The sequence below is a fragment of the Phaenicophaeus curvirostris genome, chromosome 11 (assembly GCF_032191515.1).
Source record: "Phaenicophaeus curvirostris isolate KB17595 chromosome 11, BPBGC_Pcur_1.0, whole genome shotgun sequence".
Taxonomy (NCBI): domain Eukaryota; kingdom Metazoa; phylum Chordata; class Aves; order Cuculiformes; family Cuculidae; genus Phaenicophaeus; species Phaenicophaeus curvirostris.
Window position 1 is genome coordinate 4,542,251 of NC_091402.1, and position 18,803 is coordinate 4,561,053.

Genomic DNA, 18,803 nt, shown 5'->3' on the forward strand with positions numbered 1-18,803 from the left:
TTCACTCTCGGTGCCCCCTTTCTGGGTGTCCCTTTAACTCCAAGTGTCCCTTTAACTCCGGGTGCCCTTGAACTCAAGGTGCCCTTTAGCTCCAGCTTCCCTCTTTAACCCTGGGAGCCCCTTTAACCTCAGGTTCCCCCTTTAACTCCACGTGCTCCTTTCGCTCCCGGTGTCCCCTAACCCCGTCCCCGTACCTCTCTCCTCGCGGGGTGCTCCGGGGCTGGGCTGGGCTCTCAGCGCCCTCAGCCACTGGGAGGTGTCGGTGCCCGTACAGGGGTGGAGCTGGGGGTGGGGGGGGGGTGCTCTGAGGTCCCTTCCACCCAAACTCTTCCATTCATACCAAAAATGCGGGCAAATCCAGCTCTCTGGGACTCCTTTTGGAGTTTTAGGAAGTAAGAAGCCTTTATCAGCCTGGGCAACGCGAGGAATCAGAATCACCAGGTTGGAAAAGACCTCCAGGATCATCGAATCCAACCATTCCTATCTGCCACTAAACCATGTCCCTGAGCACCTCGTCTACCTGTTTTTTAAATACCTGCAGGGATGGTGACTCCACCACCTCCCTGGGCAGCCTCTGCCAGTGCCCGATGACCCTTTCTGTGAAAAACTTTCTCCTTATATCCAGTCTGAGCCTCTCCTGGTGCAGCTTGAGGTGTCCTGTCCCCTGTCACTTGGGAGAAGAGGCCAGCTCCCTCCTCTCCACAACCTCCTTTTAGGCAGTTGTAGAAAGCAATAAGGTCTCCCCTCAGCCTCCTCCAGGCTAAACAAGCCCAGCTTCCTCAGCTGCTCCTCCTAAGACTTGTTTTCCAGCCCCTTCACCAGCTTCTTTGCTCTTCTCTGGACTCGCTCCAGAGCCTCAACATCCTTGTTGAATCAGTCTCCATCAGGTGTGTGCAATAAGACTGATGGGTATGGTTGGACTTGATGATCTCTGAGGGGTGAGGAACACTCCTTCACTGGTAAAATACTGACAAAGTCTTCACAGCAAAGGCAATAATGGTTTTATTTTACATTTCAGCGCTGAATTGGATGCCCTCCTTAAAAAGGCCCACCAGCTTACAAAAGCAGCAGGTATGCATACTAATTTTAGACAAAGAACTATGTAAGTCCTCAAAGAATGTTTATTTTTTAGGTTATCCAGCCATGTTTGGAGACTTCTGTCAGGTTCTCTCCTGACCCAAGATAACTCCATCTTACAAGACACAATCACATCAATAAATTCTCACAGCCCTAAGACAGATTCTTTCTTGACCTAAACCAGCTACATTTTGCAAGACAATTAATCATATCAATAAATTCTTGCAACTGTAAGTGGGCGTTTATTCTTTCAGGTTATTTATCCCTGTCTGGAGATTGTCTGCATATTATCTCTTGATACAAGATAGATTTATATTACAAGATAATTAAACATACAAACCAGCTGCAGCAAAACTTATTAATTAATTCTCACAGAGGTCTTTTCCAACCTGGTGATTCTATGATTTTCTATGATTTCTATGAGACAAGAGATGGGGGACAGAGTGAATTTCCCACTTACATACATATGGATAAATTTTCCCAGAAATCTTATGCATATTCTATCACTTTCCAAGGTCTAATTTAATGTTACAAAACTTCACAACATTTAAAACTTTTGCTGGTTTGGAGCTGGCTCCAGCTCTTTGCTTGACCTTGCCTTTGACATAAGAAGAGATTCCAAAAAGAGGTGATTACAGAGGAAAAGACATCTGTTCAGCACAGATCATACTTCACGCAGGGTGTTAGGAGCTTCAAAGAGTGAACAGTGTCTAGAAGAAGTGTGTCTGAAAGAAAACATGCAATCAGAGACAGAAATCATCATATCAGAGGGACATTGTATCTAATTACTTAAAACCACAACGGCTTAGATGAAACTTAACTGTACTTTAGCTTAAATCAAAATATTCTACTTTTGTATCAGTAATTACTTCTTGTATCACCATGATTTTTGATTTTTTTTTCCCTGTCTTCTCAGGATGGAGGACAGTACCCCTCAGGCGCTGACTGCTCCTTCCCTGTGGATTTGCCTTGCTTAAAGTTTTCTCAGCTCACTTATGCCACTGGCCTCTGTTCTCACAGTCTGGGCTGCAAACCAGCAGCATGGACATGTGCCTCACAGGCTGGGTCATGGAAGGAGGTGAAAGGACGTTGCCATGGGGTTGTGATGATCATCTCCAGTGATGCTGAATCTGTGCCTGCTGTAGCCTGTCATGGTGTCGAGGAGCTGGCAACTCACACCGCCCTGGCTACATCAGTATGAGCCTGATGGAAGAGGAATTCCTCCTGCCCACAGCTCATCAGTGAGTTTGTCCTGCTGCTCTCATCTTTTGCTGGAAAATGCTCTGTCAGGGAATGAGGTGAAACAGGTGGGATTCACTGTATTCACTGAGAATTTAAAGGATGGGAAATCAGATATAGTTTTGCCTAACTGTAATTTTAAGCTTGAGACTGAGTGAACCAAGCCATGAGGACAACAATAAACCAAAACAGGTGACTGTAATGCAAGCAGTGTATTTATGGGCAGTGGATGGTGCATTAGGGATGAGTCTGGTAGATTAAAGATGCTGTTTGGGTCTGTCACATGGATGCAGGGTGTCCAATGGGTGGCAGGTATTCCGGTCTGCACTGTGCAGCATCACATCTCATGGTGACGCAGGGGTTCCAGCACTTGAGAGGCAGCAGCATCTTTCTGAGGTTGTCCATGGGCTTTCTCTATTTGCTCTGCTGTTTTCTTCTGCTGGAATCAGAATTGCTCAGCCTTGTGCTTCCCAGGTGCTGTTTGCAGTTCAGCTAGCAGGTCTGGGTCTCTTTAAAGAAGAGTGAGGGATGACAGGTTGGAAGAAATCTCCCCCTGAACCTGTTTGCAACCGGATGTTCAGGCAGGCTTGTATTTGGGCGGGCTTGTATTTGGGCAGGCTTGGGTGCTGCCTGGGTAGGTCATTGCCAGCTTGTGCTAGGGAAGTCTGAGCTGGAGTGTCACCAGAGCTGCTCACCTGGCAGCATTCTCTAACGCCTCAGCTCCATGTGCTTGCAGAGAGCTCTTGAGCTTCAGTAGGAACCAACAAAATCCACAAAAGCACCTAGTCACGGTGTGTTGGAACACACCATAATTATTATGTTGCTGATAATTTTGCATTTTCCCCCATTTCCATAAGCCCGGATATCCCTAGTATCATGTCTGACTCATGGGGTTCATATGATGCTCTTATTAACCACTCTGTGGCAGTTTTAGGTAATTTTAGGAAATTGTCCAAACATTGATAAATCCGTAGGACATATAGAGGAGAGTTCCTGAGAATTGGGTGTTTAGCCTGGGCCAGTCTGAGGATACTGCTGGCTTGAGGAAGAAAACCAGTATTTGCCATTTCTGAGGCAGTAACGTGAAGTAAAATATAAGGGGGGGGGTTTCGTTATGGGAAATTCCACTGCAACAAACTATCTAGGAGCACTTCAGGAGTGAGTGCATAGGGAAAGAGGTCTCAGCATGACCTGGGTAAATTCCGAAGCTGATAATGAAAACTCCAACAGGAAGAAAAATCTAGGCAATGGAGCAGTTTGTGCATAACTAAAAGGCAGCATGTCTTTAAAAAACAGAAATGATTGGGTTTTACTCCTTTCTGTAGAAGAGGAACTGTCGTGCTATGAGTGACTGTCTTGAACTTAGCATTTCTGCTGTTAAAGATATTGCTAATGAAGCTGAGAAGTCCTTTTCATTTTCTTTGCTGCATTCAGCTTTTAGTCCTGGCTTTTGGGGAGCACAGCATGTGTGTGACCTGCGCATGTGAAGCATCCTCTCTTTCTTATCTCTTTAATCTGTGGTCTTTGATTGCTGCTAAAAAAAATCTTTTAAAATGTTTAAAAATAATGAAGTGAGCTCACTAGTGTGAGGATTAGCTTTCTGTTAAAAAACAAGTTATCAAATTAAATCCAAGGGCAATGTCTTTCCTTGACTTTGTAGCTCTTACCCTGCCAGGCAGGTGGGCATTAGTGCCCAGTTAGAAATCAAACACGGGAAGTTTCAGTGCACAGAGCCTGATCTCACAGTTTTTATGCCCTTAAAATTTCAGCAAATTGTGATGAAGTCTATGGATAAACAATTGGATGCAGCATTGAGTGCAGATGATGAAAACAGCTTGTTCATGAGTAAGTTAATACAGCACTAACAAAGGAGTTGTTGTCAGATCTTTACATTCAGTTGGTTTATTTGGCTGTTTTCTGCTTGTATCCTCGGAGCTTTTTCAGTTCCTTGTGAAAAAGAGCAAAATATACAATCATCATATAGTTTATTTCTTCAAAAGTGTCCACATTAAACAGTGTCAGTTAATTAAGAAGAGTTGCATGACATATATTTTTATATAAATGTATAAACACCAACACAGACCATAGACTATATACCACATAGGCGACATACACAGTGCAAATAGTTTTCTTCCATCAATACCCTGATAATCTATATCTTCTGGATATACCATGTTTATTCAGGAACGTGTTTTAGGGGCATAAAGAGGAATTCTCTGAGACACAAAGATATCCCGAAATCTTCCTGGTGATGTCTACATTGATTTTATTTTTGGGGTGCCACCTCCATGCTGCCATGCCAGGAAGCACAAGAGCATCGGGGAAGGTTTCAGGTTTTAGAGGTTCTGGGTATGAGCCCAGCCAAAGGAGGCAGTTGTCATTCGCAGGCGTGAGAAGTGCTGTGTTGGAAAAACACTGTGATTTTTTTAAGCCAACACTTGAACAGTAAAAGCATCATTTCCCATGTGCCGTCAAGGAGGGCTAGAGCCTGGAGCTCGTGCTGGATGTGCAAAGCTGTGTGCCCTGCTGTGTGCTGTGGGGCTGCTAGAGTGTGTCCCAGCCCTGTGGGAGCTCTCACTGCCAACTGCTTGCAACTGGTTTCATAGAATCATAGAAGAGACCAGGTTGGAAGAGACCCACCAGATCATCGAGTCCAACCATTCCTATCCATCACTAAACCATGCCCCTCAGTGGTGGGTTGGTGTGTGGATGTGGCTGGGTCCTAATTCCCAGTCCACAGGGTCCCAGCGGGCAGCTGAGTCTGAGTTTTTTGCTGTTGCTCCAACACTGGAAGGATTTCTTGTGGCTCTTTTAACTCACAGTATGATCTGGCCCTCCCTTTCTCTTCTGGACACCCACTGAAAACGGCCCAGACACCCCTGTGCAATCATGGACTGCGCTGGTGTGTAGCCCCACTCTGTGCTTGGTAGACCCTACATCAAAGGGAGACACCTTGATTTTTTTCCTAGATATTACTTGCATACTCAAGAAGACTGCAGCAAAATATTTTTAACTTTTTAATTGCTGATCTGAGCACTCAGCTTACCCAGACCTTACCCGCACCCAAGGACTTGCATAAATGCTTCTGTCTGAGCCTGGGTGAGCTGAGAACAATGATTTCACTGGTTCATATGGAGTGACAGATTGCCCCTCCTGGAGTGCATTTCTATCTATGGCAAAATTACAAATTAATTTGCTGAATTTTTTTGAGTTCTTGGATCAAGGTTATCTAATCTGTGCCATAACTCCTCACAAAACCCCAGCACAGTAATTCTAGCTTGTTGTTTAAGGCGCAGCTGTATACAAGCATTCTTAGTGACACCTTTTTTTTTTTCCTCGGAGAAATTTGGCTTCTTTTTTCCCCAGAAAAAAATGTTGAATGCTGCTTTTTCCTTGTGTTTTTAATCAGAAACTATATGAAAAGCTTCCTTTCAGATCTTGTTTGACTCGCAGTGGCCATATGCACTGGATTTTGAAAGACAGACTTGTTTAGAATAAATGTGGTGAGCAAGGGGCTTAAAAACTACTGCAGAGGCTGTGCCAAAGAATGGGCACTTGAGGACTGAAACTGAACTAAGGGCTTTTAAAGACCAATCGGTTGCAGAAGCCCCATGCCTGTATCACTGCTCTGGACATGTGATGTGGCACAGATTTTTTACACAAGCTGCCAGGTTGAGGAACAGTCCTCTGAAATGAAACACCCCACTGGACCAGGGAGACTAGGGATGGGTTAGTAATTTTTGAATTAATATGTGGTAAATGCCCAGTTTCCCTTAGTTTATGTATGAATTCACTGAAGCTGTGGACAGTAGATACTGTTTAATCAGGTATTACCTTCCCACCTGACTAGATCTGTTGAGGCTTGCCATTCCAGAGCTAGTGTTGCAAGGCATTTGGTGAGTTATGCTGTTTAGGTTTTGTATCAGGACTGATGTGAGAAGCAAGAAACTAAGACCTTTCTGAAGGAGCAATTTCAGCTCTAGAGGTGGACAGCTTAGGGCACGGGTACCCCATAAGTGTGGTAGGCTCTGTCTGTACACAATGCAAATGCACCATCTGTATCAGCTTTGCTTTACCAGCAACAAGATTTTTAGCTTTGCAAGGTGACGATTGAAATGAGGCAGCTATGACCTTAGGAAAAGGGAAAGAGAAGCACTGACAAATAATTTTGCATCAGTACCTACGTGCCCTTTACCCTGTGTTGTTTACAGATGTCAGCTGTGCGCAGGGTAAATAGGACACCAGTAGGACATGATTGCATTGCTGCCTGTCAACCACAGGACATTTTTACAGGTCCCCATGGCAGCATGCACCCAGCTGCTGGGTGAGGGGCTGAAGCTAATAGTCTAGGGCAAGAAGTAGGTTTTCTGCCTGCCAAATCCACACAGATCTGCTGCCTGGTCACTGCACGCTTCCGTGATCACCCATGATGAAAACACCCAGCCTTTGCTATCTGCATGGGGCATTTGCCTCCCACTTGGGGAACTGATAGTATAGCCCACTGCATTTTCTATCTGTGCATGGAACTGCCTAAAAAGTTTTTTTTCAAAGAGGTTTGAAATGCAGTATAAAGGTGCTTGTGAAGAGCAGTTGCACCTGCCTGTGCTGCATTGTCATGGGCACACAGAGGTTGATTTTTCTATTAGTTCAGTAGTACAGATGTGCTGCTGGGGCACAGCCTCAGCGAGGCTTGACTCACATAACAGTGCAATGCCAGTGACACTTGGGAGAGCAGTTACCATCACCTGTACTGTTGTCAGTAATATGCAGATTGTCCCTTTTTGTTTCCATGCCCGGTTTCTAGGAGGTTCTCCAGAGCTGCACCTACCCTCCTGTCATCTCGTGCCTGACAAACCTGCCACCAGGAAGAAGCAGTGGTCCCCCAGACCATCCTTTTATAGACTTCCCGGGCTTAAACAGTCACTGTGTCTCAAGAATTAACCAGGAGTTAGCTGGGGGTAGCGTACACCCACAATCTGGAAGGGGAGAAACCCATAATTTCTCTCTGCATCTCCTTGTGTGAGTACCACTTCCATGAATACTGCACCTTTTCCACAGTGGTACCTTCCTGGGTTAGGAGAACCTTTTCTTGTGCCTTCTGCTGGAGCAAGTGTTAATAACCACTATGTGGCTGTGACTGTCCACCATGTCCAGAGACGTCAGCGTGCATGTGTTAGCGCCTGCCTTGGTAGGATCCCTGTTGAGTTTTGGCAGAAGCTACACTGCTTTCTCATCCCCGGTCACTGCTGATGTTCTTCTCAGGTTTTCCTTGACTTTAATGAATTCTGGTGCATGCTCTTCCTGCTTTTCTTGCTCTTTCTCCAGCTGTAAGAAAGAAGAGTCTCTATTACCTGTGCATACTGAAGGACACAAGCACATCAGGTACATTAAAACAGCGGGCTTCATTATTGCTGAGGTGTCCCTTTATTGTTGCCCAAAGCTGAAGGAGTGTGTAGTGCATGTGCTGATACTTTTTTTCCCCAAACTATTACACCAGAGTCTTGTTTTACCCCGAATCTCATTTTCTGGTCCACTGAGACATTTTTCCCTTCCAAGGAGGAACACCTCTGACAAGAAAGCAGGGGAGTGCTTCACTTCAGACCTGGCATGGAGAAGGGAGGAGGAGGTTTGAATCCTTCCCAGCAAAAGGGGTCTGTGAGCCTGGGAAAAGCTCTCAGCAGTAGATTATTGTCTAAAGAGGGGAGGTTGTTGTACTGGCTCACTTATGTGTAAAGTCTGTGGATCTGTCCCTAAACCACCTTGTTTCATATTTCTGGTTATCTGCTGAGAGGGCTAGGCTTTGACTTTCAAGTGATCTTGGCTTGGCTGATGTTATTGCCAGGGACTTGTTGTGTCAGTAATTAAATAAACTAGTTTAATTCATTTGCATTGCAAATGCTGGCAAGTAGGGTAGGGAATTACTTGATTTTCAGTGGCAACAAGCTGACTTGCTGCTTGGGTTTGGATAAGAGGACAAGTGCAGAGAGGACCTGGGCCATAACTGTTCGTCTCACCTCTGTAGCCTCTCACCCCACAACACAGGGCCCTGAGCACCCCTGTGGTGGGTGCTGCAACAATCCCCATGCTATTTGAGGTGCTGTGAACTGGAAAGCAGACCCCAGGGACACCATGTGGGGCAGTAACACTATTCCTTGAGCTGAGTCTCAGCCTACCCATCTCCTCTGTGGTCTGTGCCTAGTGATTAAGATAATCTGAGGATGACTCAAAACTCAGCTGTACCTGATCCAGCCTCTGGTGCCTCTTTAATAGCTCTTTTTCAAAAGGAGACTGCAATTTCTTTGCCTCTTCCTCCTCCTTCTTCTGTCTGATGAGTTGGTTTCGCCGTCGGTGCTCAAGTACCCGCTGCAGTTCTGGCTTGCTCTCCACACCCAAACCTCTGTGGATAAAAAGCAGGTAAATCAGGGCTGGGGCACCTGCATCCCAAGGTATAACCACTGCCAGCCCAGCAATCTCAAAACTGTTCTTCGTCCTGAATGGATACTTGGGAAACCTGGTCCACAAACCAGTCCTGGTCCACAGAAGGCTTTGAGGGTGTTACTGGGACCACTGTAGTGCAGGTTGTTGCCTTGGGCAGCTTACCTCAGGTGGGCAATGCCTTTGCTTTGTCTGGGGCTTGCGGCGCTGGAAACTTTGCTAATCCCATTAGGCTGAGGCACTACAGCTTTATGGGTTGGTATGGAAATGGCATCTTCCTTTAGCTCATGCTGTTACTGGTTTCAATTATATCAGAGATGGCTTCAGCAGCACCGAGGGCATTTTAAATAATAACGATTTTTTTTTTCCACCAGCAGGGGTAGTCATTGATCTGCAATAATTGTCCTGGTAGTTCCTTTCCTCCCTGTTGCATCCCAGCTTTGCTACAGATCCGGGGGGGTTAGCGGTCCTCCTGCTGGCATGAAGCGTTTGGGTCAAGAGGCCAATATTAAAATGTCTTTTTCTTCTGGAAGCCAGAGCATTTGCCAATGGAACAGACACCCGGCTCCCCTTCAGCTGCCTGAAGCATCTCAAATGAAGCAGGGTTGCTCCTGTTCTGTGAGGGGTGGGATCATGGGAAAGGAGACAAGGCAAGGACATGCAGGAAAGCCATATATACATGCCAAATAGATTAAAGAAATTCTCCAAACAAATTTCAGAAGCTGAACATGTTAAATATTGCCATGCCTGAATTTAGACACTAAGATTTACCTCCTGCAGCTGACCCTGGCCACCTTCCTGCTATCTTTTGCCCACCCTAGAAGTGTGGGAGTAGTTATGGATGTGTAGGGCTATGCGTGAATGCAGAGCAGGTCTAGATGTTCTCCTGAGTCGTTGTGGGACAGTTCCTGCCCTTCCAGGATGGTGGTTTAACCAACTCGTGTCCTCCATTCCAAAAGGAATCTGCCTTTGTATAATCTATCAGCTTCCTGGCTTAATCACTAAAAGTGGTGACTGTCTGGCCTGCTGAGCCCTAGCTAGAGACAGGCAAAATCTGAAGCTGCTGGGAAATAAAACATTGGTTGAGTTTTGGGAGACTTTATTGCAACTGCACAGAGTTTCGTATTGCTGAAGAACAGATTATTAAGAAGTGGTCAAGGCCACATGTACGCAGGCTATTTTCTGCAGCAGCAACTGGAAGGTAAGTGATCTTGCAAGAAAATACAGAACTAAAAGTAGTTGGGGTTGAAGTTGTGTTTGTAAGGGGTTGAAGACCTCTTAGCTGTCACACACAGGGAAGGAGTGCGGCCTGACCACTTTCATGGACTGGGTTTAGCACTCATGTAAATCAATGGAGAGAGTCTCGTTGCGAAATGTGAGGTGTTTGGTGTTCCTGTGGGTGAAGGTCTCTTTTGAGGCGAGGAGCAGACTTCCCTGTGTTTGTGCTAAGGCCTTTCCCAGGGCACAGTGGGTTGGGGTACACTATTAATGCAAAGCTCCTAAGGTCATTTGAAAGCAGAAACATGAAACCCTGTGGACTATGGAGCGTCCTTGGCAAGGCGGCAGGGGTTGAGAAGGTATCTTATATCATGAGAATTTAAATTGTCTGGCAGGAGAGGAAAATGCTCTCCAGGTACAGCAAACCCCTGAGCTATCACAGCACAGCTGGGGACCACGTGCTTGCATCCCTCCATTGTCCATCCAAAGTTCATGGCAACATCAGTGAAGGCAGCTGCAGCATTGACCCCACTGCTTTCATGATGTTCTTTTCAAGGCAGGAGGAACACAGATTTTGTATAGATGCTTCCCCCAGAGCTTGAGAGAAGGCAAAAACCTGCCTTGGCATACCAGAGACACAGCTTGAAATGTTGCCTGTGGGTTTGTTACTAATCTTTGCCTGTGTTGTTAGTACCCAGAGGTGTTGACTGAGATAAGAGTTTTGTTGTACAAGCTGCTGATCCGAGTTGTTTTCTATGCTGCTTAACGGGGAAAAAAACAACAGTGAGGCAGAAACAGGAGCAAGTCGTAGATTGTTCTTGCTGCCTATCTCCCCTCTCTCACCCTATAGTAACATGAAACAGGAAGCAAACGTGATGGATATGAGAGTAACAAGAAACCAGCAGTTATGGATTATTGTTTGCAGTGGGGTTTGTTTCACATATTTGCCGAAAAATATTTGGGAGACCAGAGCCTAAGCAGGTTAAACCGTTGCCTGAGATATACAGGGTGATAAACAGAGGGGTCCGGAGATGCAGGATGGCTGCAGTAGAGCTGCCTCCTGCCAGTATCTGGTAGCACACGTGGATGTAACATGATGGCAGGGACAGAAGAAGAGTACAAATCAACCGCGTACTCTTTCTTTGCCACTTTGAAGTTCAGTTCAGTGTGCTGCCATGAGGTCTGTAGCCACTTGCTGCCATTCATCTTTGCTACCTCCATTGCAGGAATTTCTTGTTTCTTTGTTCCATTATGGTTACAGTAGAATAATGTTCTGCGAGATCAGTGCCAATGCTGGTGGGTGAACCTTTAAGGTGAGCAGTATCACTAGGCAGGTTATGGTCACTCTCAAGCCAGAAGGTTTTAAAAATATCTGGCTGGTATAGTTAACTTTGCATTGATGCCAGAGTATGGCCTGGGCACAGTCCCTGTAAATCTTCTTATTCTGGGAAAATGAAATAAAATCCAAGGCCAGTCAGTGCTAGTATTTATTAATGAACCCCGCTGGCAAGCTTGATTCCTTGCTGAATTAACATACATGTCTGGTTGTTGTGATGACTCTAGTCTTTTTGAACAGAGACTGTGCTCCTTTTAATTAGACGGCCAAAGTGTTCTCATGTCAGAATATTTCAGTGTGTTCAGAAAATGTCAATATAAAACTGGCAGATTTCTCTCTGTGCTTAAAAGCCTCTGAACTGAATGTGCTTTTATTGCACTGATGTTCACACAGTCGCTGCAAAGGAGTGATGTGCTTATAGGTTCTCAGTCACTGATGTCATTATCCTGATGTTGTATCTTTACCCCCAAAGAGTTAAATTGGGCTGATAGGGTAGGAGGTTGGGAATGTGAATTCCAGCCATTTTACCCATTTGAATTTTAGGGAAACAGCGATTAGATTTTTCCTTGTACCTCCTGCTAATGCTCTTCCAGCTCTCATTGGCTCCATCCAGCCTGCACCTCTTACTGCTTGTGGGTTGACCTTGAAGCACACAAGAAGACTGCACATTGCTGGGGACTTGGCAAGTCAGTGATGGAGACAGAAGAAGCGGGACCAGGGAAAAAACACGTGTGGGACACTGAGAAGGGGGCTATAGGAGTGTTTTGCATCTGCTGGCACTTGTGGTTTGAGGTGGGTGGAAATAGCGAGCAGCTCTGCAAGGTGTTCACCAGAGCCTCAGGATGGCAGCACAGAAGGCTTTTAGTTCAGCTTTTGTTTTAAAAGAAACCATTACCTCAGAGAAAAGGGCTACAGCAAGTTTTACACCGAGTGTGTTTGCAAGTGAAGGAATTTATCGTGCCATTCCAACTCTCAGGCTGTCACTGCCACTTGTGCTTCAACAGGCTGAACTCTGACAGCTCAGCATCTCAGACTTTCTCTTACCTTTTGTGGTTCATCAGCAGCTCTCTGTGCAGTTCTTGGTGGCTCTTGGAGGCTTTGACAGGATTTAGGAGCTTTTTAGGTTTGATGAGGTCTGGGTTTCCATCAATGCAGCCTGGGTGAGTCAGGATATTCCCACCGTCTGGTTGCTCCCGCTGTACTTCAGTGTACATCGATGCTGGAAGAAAATAAAGGTGTTTGCATGAGAAGTCTAACCCGACATGGGGACCCACTGGAGCTGTCCTGCCCTAGGCGAGACAGAGGAGAAGATATGGTGCCTGCCTGGCTGCTCGACACCCATGTCAGTGTCTGTGTGCTGGTGTCTCCACGTGCTGGTGAGAGGTTTGGGGGTTTTTTTGTAAAGGTTTTAATTAATATCCCCTTTGCATTGTTGATGAGGCACATATTAATGAGATCACTTAAATTTCTTGCCAGCCACTAAAACTGGGAACAACCATGGAAGGGGACTGTGCTGAGCTGCTGCTTTGGTCATCCTGGCTGAGGCTGTTGTTGCCTTAGCACAGGGGCTGCTGTGGGATTTGAGAAGCTTCTGAAACACAGGCCTGCGGAGGTGCTGCTGTGTCCGAAGCTCTTGTCAAGGAAGGATTTTGCTGATATCCTGCTGGCCTAATAATCAGAATGGAGCCCAATGCCAAGGGAAGCATAACTCGCCTATGCAGTATGTGATTGTGCTGTAATAATTTATATGTTCTAGATGTAAGAACGATTCCCCACTGTTTTGGAAGTGATGGCAGCTTGGATTTCAGGCAGAATCACAGGGCACATGCACTGTTGGTATTTTCCAAGTTCTCTACATTTCTCCTTTACAAGAAAACCCTATACAGAGTGAGTGCAAAGCATAAGTTATAAGACAAACTGCACGTAGTGGTCTGTGTCTTTAAGTGTGGAGCACAGTGGGATTGCATACAATTAATGCCAACGTATGGTCTAATCAGGGGCTCAGAACGGGCAATTTATTCCTGACTATCCACTTGAACAATTTGGAAGCTTACCAGTAAGAACAAAAAGTCCCAGGAAAAGAGTGTCTCATTATTACAGTATTTTTGGGGGCCTACTGTGAATTTATATGGTTTGGTGGAACAGCAAGGAAAACAGTTTTTCAGTAATGTTGCCTCTCACTCTTATTGCAGTCTCACATATAAAGGAATAAAAGAGAAAAATCCCTGTAAAAAGAGAAATCAATTAAAAAAGGCAGAGAAAGCAGGCTGGGTCATTCTTTCATAGTCAGTAAGTACTTATCAAATGTAAAGTGGATTGCAATCAAACAGAATTGTGTAAGAAATAGTACTGCTGAAGAAACTATTCAGTATCTAACAACTTCTCATTGAATGCTAATGTGGCCAGTGCCCTACTGCTTTGGGAACAAAGAAAAACAAATCAGAGCCCATTACATGAGTGTAATTGGGGTGAATAGTTCAGTAGCTGTTTAAAGGGCACTTGGAAGCTGGAACCAGTGATTTCTTGTATCAAATTATTTTCCCCTAAGGTCATACATCACTGCTGGCAGAAGGGAAGGTGGCATGGTTTGATGTTTTAAGGCAAGTGCCAGGCTGATTAAACCCCTGTGGAGTCAGATTCCATAGGCTAAAACTGGAGGTTCCCCATTGCCTTCCAGAGGGAAGCAGGGTCTGTAGAACAGCCAAGGGTTAAGGCAGCACAATTTCATGGATAATTTTTGTTAGGTGAAAGCCAGGTTTTGAACACTGAGAAAACATATCAGGTTTACGCTTGGATAAAATTGCTTTGGAGTTTTTCTTCTTCTACATCTTCCCTTTTTCGGTCTTTTATTCACAGGAGAAGGAGCAGACAAAAGACAAGGAAGGAAAGTACAAAAGCAAAGGTTCATTTTGACGTGAATGAAATGGCAAAGCAATGCCTTCATTCTTCAGACAGAAAAGTCTCTCCATGGAGTAACTTAAATACAGTGCCAGGTGTTTTTAATGGAAACACTGGTTTTGTTCAGCTATACTGACAGGCTATCCTCAGTGTCATTGTGTCATCCTATAGCCCTTTTCCCACTGTTCCATGCTGTCGTTTAGACCAGAGCTGTGTCCAGTGTGTGTGTGCTGGGTACCAAATCCTGCTGTGTGGCAGGAGGAGGGGTGGTGTGTATCGATCTTGTATTTGTCTGTCTAAAATCCACCTGTTGTAGATAATGCAGTGAGCAGCGAGCATGGAAGGATTATGTGGGCAACCAAGCCTGAAGGATCAGCCTGGATGCTGTAACTCCAATGATTTTGGTGGGTTTTTTTCTATACCAAGTAGCTCTTGGGCCCTGATGCTAAGCTGTACTGCATCTTGGGGCACCGGTGCAGCACTGTTTCTTATAAAGTACTGTTTTGCCTCCATTTCCATGATGTATGGATTTTCTTTTGCAGCTCAGGAGTGGGAATCGCTTCTTCCCTATCTCCAAGACCCGTATCTTGGGAAATTTACTTGGGGCAGCCTGAGCTAACACCCAGTAGCATCCAACACTATCACACAATGTCATCCAGCCCTTGAGCTTGGTTGTGTGGTTTTTCCACTCCCCAGACACCCAGGATGATCAAGGAAGAGTTCCCCTGACTATGTAGCATTTTGGGCAAACACCCTGCGGAGCCTGGAAGTTTTGAGTCGGCTAACGTGGTTATTTTCTAGACTGGACATTGCATGGCTGAGTCTTGCAAATCAGCAGCGATTTATCAATCTATTTACTGAAGGCAGGTGGAGAACTTCTTCCCTGAAACTAGTAGAGATGGAGAAAATGCTGGTAAGGAAGGAGTGGGAGGAATTGAAACCAACTGGAAGCATTTCAGGCCAGGCAGCTGTTAAATCAGCATGCAAAAGTCCTAGCAATGAGTGCAATTTGCCTGAATGATACTGTGGGGGCTAAGACACAGCAGGTAGCTCTGAGCTTGGTTTTCACTGTGCCGAGGGGTGTGCCCTGATCGAGACTGGATGCAGCCTTGAACCTCACTACAAGAATAGTGCTTTTATCCTTCAGAAGACCTTAGCCTGGAACAATTTGGGAATTGCTTCATTTGCATTGAGCAGGGGAAAAAATAAGAGTATGAAAATATTGGTGAGGCTGAAACACAGCTTGGAGTTATGCTGGGAGTAAGGATGGAGCTTCCTTTCTCCTGCAGGTTGGCAGATAGGGACCCAGTGCGAAATGTCTCTCATGGAGTAGATATATCATCTTCAAGACCTGATGTAATTCATGTCCGTGTAGGGGGAGACAGACTGCTGTCAGGCTGGTTTTTGTCATTATTTATAGTGCTGGAGGTGTAAATCAAGCCAGCTCTCTGCAGTGGATTTACAGCAGGATGTCTAGTTTTGCATTATTCAGCCATAGATCAATGAACAAGGCTCTGCTCTGGCACCTCTTTGGCCGCCACCATATATCAGGGAAAGGTGTTAGATGTTTTTATATCGTTCTTGGCAAGATATAAACAAAAAAAAAAAGTGCATTTTAATACCTACTGCTGCACTCAGAAAGACATCATGACCTTTTAAATAGATCTGCTTTGGAGTGTTGCTTATAAAAAGTATCTGTGTTTGCTTTGACAAAGTCTTTTTTTTGCTTTTAATTATTTTCCTTTTCCTCATTTCTAGAAGCCTGAGGCTTTCTAGGAAAGGTACATTTCCAAATGACTTTTCTCTAAGTAAAATCAAGACTGCCTGGATGAGGAGGCCAGGGCCACTGGCAGATTCTTCATGTGGGGTGTTATTTCCCCTCTGAACCGTAGCTGTAAAATGAGCTCCCACTCTTAATCAGTTTTCTAGGAGACCTGCTGGGAGTATTCAACATTTTTGAGACGGCCCAGAGACCAACCACCTTCCTGCTCTGAGGCGTGGGACTTGCTGGAAGAGAAAGGTGACATTTTAATATCTTGGTCTGTTCTGATCTAAACCAAAGCCCAAATTTCTGCTCAGACCACCTGGTAATGCTTATCAATCCCCTAGTTCCCAGAAGATTTGTGATAAAACCATCAGTCTGAAATCCTGGGGGAAATTGTTTCCACTTCTGATTATGCTCAGCCCCAATCTTTTGGGTAACAGGATATCAGGCAGTTTTCGCGCAACATTAAATGCCTTTAGAAACCCGAATGTTGTAACTAATAGATTAAATACAGCGTACTAGGGTGCTTTAGTGCAGCCCAGTGCAAGGAGAAAGGTTTTAGCCTGCTCCAGGAGAGGACGAGGAGGAGGACCAGCTCATGCCCAGGGTCAGGCATTGGGCATGGAGGCTCAGCTGTGGCTGGAGCTGACCTACCCCTCCTTTTGCTGCTGCTGCTACTTGGAGAAGATGCCCTTTGTAGAGCATTTATTTAGGATTAAGTGACTTGTTTCTCTGCTTTGTGAGCCCCTCTGCATCAGGACTGTGTGCTGTGTGCTGCTCCCTGTGTTGCTGCTGGCAGCCTGCTTCACCATCCTGTTGGGATGGAAATAAATCCAAGGAATGTTAAGGGGATTAACGGTCCTGCAGAGGGCAGGTAACCTGAGGGGTGCATCTCTGCTCATAGCTGCCTGCCTGGCTCTAGCTGTTTTTCAGAAGGGGAAAACAAGAGATTGAAAAGAAAATTAATCCATGAATATCGGCTTCAGAAAGTTGCAGGGTGGAGGTCTAAGCTCATACCTAGCACCTCTCAACTTGCGATGGTATAGGAGAAAGGAGGTATCAAGATATCAGCATTCGGCTGCTTTTTGTATGTATTTATGTTAAATACCTTGTCCTCCTTGACTTTTGTTTTGCCAAGCTCTCCTTGAGAGCCTGCCTCTCTGTGAACCCCTCACTTTTCCCCTGTGCATCCCTTGTCCCTTTTTCACAGCACTTGCAAACCAAGTTTCTGAACCTTTTGTGCTGTGGGCAGCTCTGCTCAGCAGCTTGCCCTGCCCCATACAATGCTGCCCTGCTGGTTCTCAGCATCCTTAGGTCACAAAGCTGTCAAGACTGTCTTCTGTTGGTCAGTGTTTAGCTTTAGCTGAAATCTATAAAGCAAATGTAGTTTGCAATCTTTTATTTCTGCTGTCTGTGTCATTTGAGAACTAATTTTCCAGCTAGAGCATCTCAGGAGAAGTTTGTCAATAGGGGCAGATGATAACCAAATTGCTCTTGTTAGAAATATTGTATGGGCATCCCTTTCTGGGCAAAGAATGGGCCTCTGTGAAATACCATCCATGTAAAAATAGGCAGAAAGCCTATTATTCTTGGAATAGGATCCATGCTCAGAAAATATTGCTATCGGTAATTGTGTGAAAATCTGTTACTTGGTAAAAGGGATAACACTGGCCAAAAATCTCAAGGTGCCCAAGTTCAGAACCCTGGATCTGGGTTTGTAAAACCAGGGACTGAAGGGACCATTTCCTGGGCAGAAACGATCACTTAAAACTGTAGCTACGGAGAAGAACCTCTGGTTTTCTGGATGCCAGAGGTTTATTCATGAACGTGTCTTTTTTAAAGAACTGTCAGATTAACAAAGGGCTGCTGAAAGAAGCTGGTCATGCACATCCCACAGGTGAGGAGACTGCAAAGCCAACACACTCGATAAAGGTCAGCAGAGCTAGTTTGAAGCTATTTACACAAGTAAGCTCAGACTGGAAAATATTGTGAGTTTCTGGCATATTTAACTGCAGCCATGAGGGACCTTCCCTGTTCTGTGCTATGGCCCCTCTGGCATCCACTGCCCAGGAGCCTTCCTTTTCCACGGATGCAGGAACCTTCCCTCAAAACCCTCCTCCTTGGGAAGGCTGAGAGGAGCGAGCCTATCCTCACCTCTCCTGCCAGGGTTTGCACGTGCAAGTCGGTGGGTGTGGGACCTTTAAAGTAGCCTCAGTTCCTCTCAAGCAGTAGTACATGCACACATCAGCCTGTTAGCCAGAAGTTATTATTTTTTTTTCAACTTTAGAGCATGACCTTTCATCCAATGCATTTCTACTGTCTGAAGTTTGGCCCTGTAGCTTTTCCCACAAGAGTGTAATGGCAGAAAAGCTCGTTCTGTATGCAAAATCCTATGAAGAATGAAGCTGAAAGTTTGTCTTTTAGATTCTTGAATTGATGGCATGTGCTAATTTGCCTGATTTTCCTAACATTAATTAATTGTAGTTTAGAAACACAGAACAGCTGGGGTTGGCATCTTGGGGCAGGGCAGCAATTGCCTGTCGCTCTCAGTAAGCCCCAGAGGTTTGCATGGTGACAGCATCTTTTGGGTGTGCAAGAGTGTTGCAAAGGATCTGGTGCTGGGAGGACAAGTGGTTTGACCTCAAAGCAGGGCACTTGCTTTTGGAAACCACTTTCTGCATGCTCAGGGCAGAGTGAGGCACCCAGGTGCCAGCTTTACTGGGTCAGATGTGGATGTGGCCTGATGGGGAGCCTCACGCTGCCTGGAAGCCCTTTGGCAAGTGAGTCCCCGCAGCCAAGCCTGCAAAATGTGCAGTAATGCCCCAACTAATCCAT

The 18,803-nt window shown here is 45.4% G+C and overlaps 1 protein-coding gene and 1 long non-coding RNA gene across 3 annotated transcripts in view; one reads left to right on the forward strand and one right to left on the reverse strand.

Moving 5' to 3' along the window:
• The window catches only part of LOC138725132 (uncharacterized), a 37,454-nt gene that overhangs the window by 12,844 nt on the left and 5,807 nt on the right, over window positions 1-18,803 (forward strand). The window lies entirely within an intron of this gene.
• FAM107A (family with sequence similarity 107 member A) overlaps window positions 5,866-18,803 on the reverse strand; it is a 28,942-nt gene continuing 16,004 nt past the window's right edge. For both annotated transcript variants that reach the window (XM_069865706.1, XM_069865708.1), the window contains 3 exons: window positions 12,350-12,524; window positions 8,557-8,713; window positions 5,866-7,641 (listed from right to left, as the gene is read on the reverse strand). In XM_069865706.1, coding sequence (XP_069721807.1) covers window positions 7,534-7,641; window positions 8,557-8,713; window positions 12,350-12,524 — 440 coding nt within the window. In that variant the 3' untranslated portion in view covers window positions 5,866-7,533. The remainder of the gene's footprint in view (window positions 7,642-8,556; window positions 8,714-12,349; window positions 12,525-18,803) is intronic.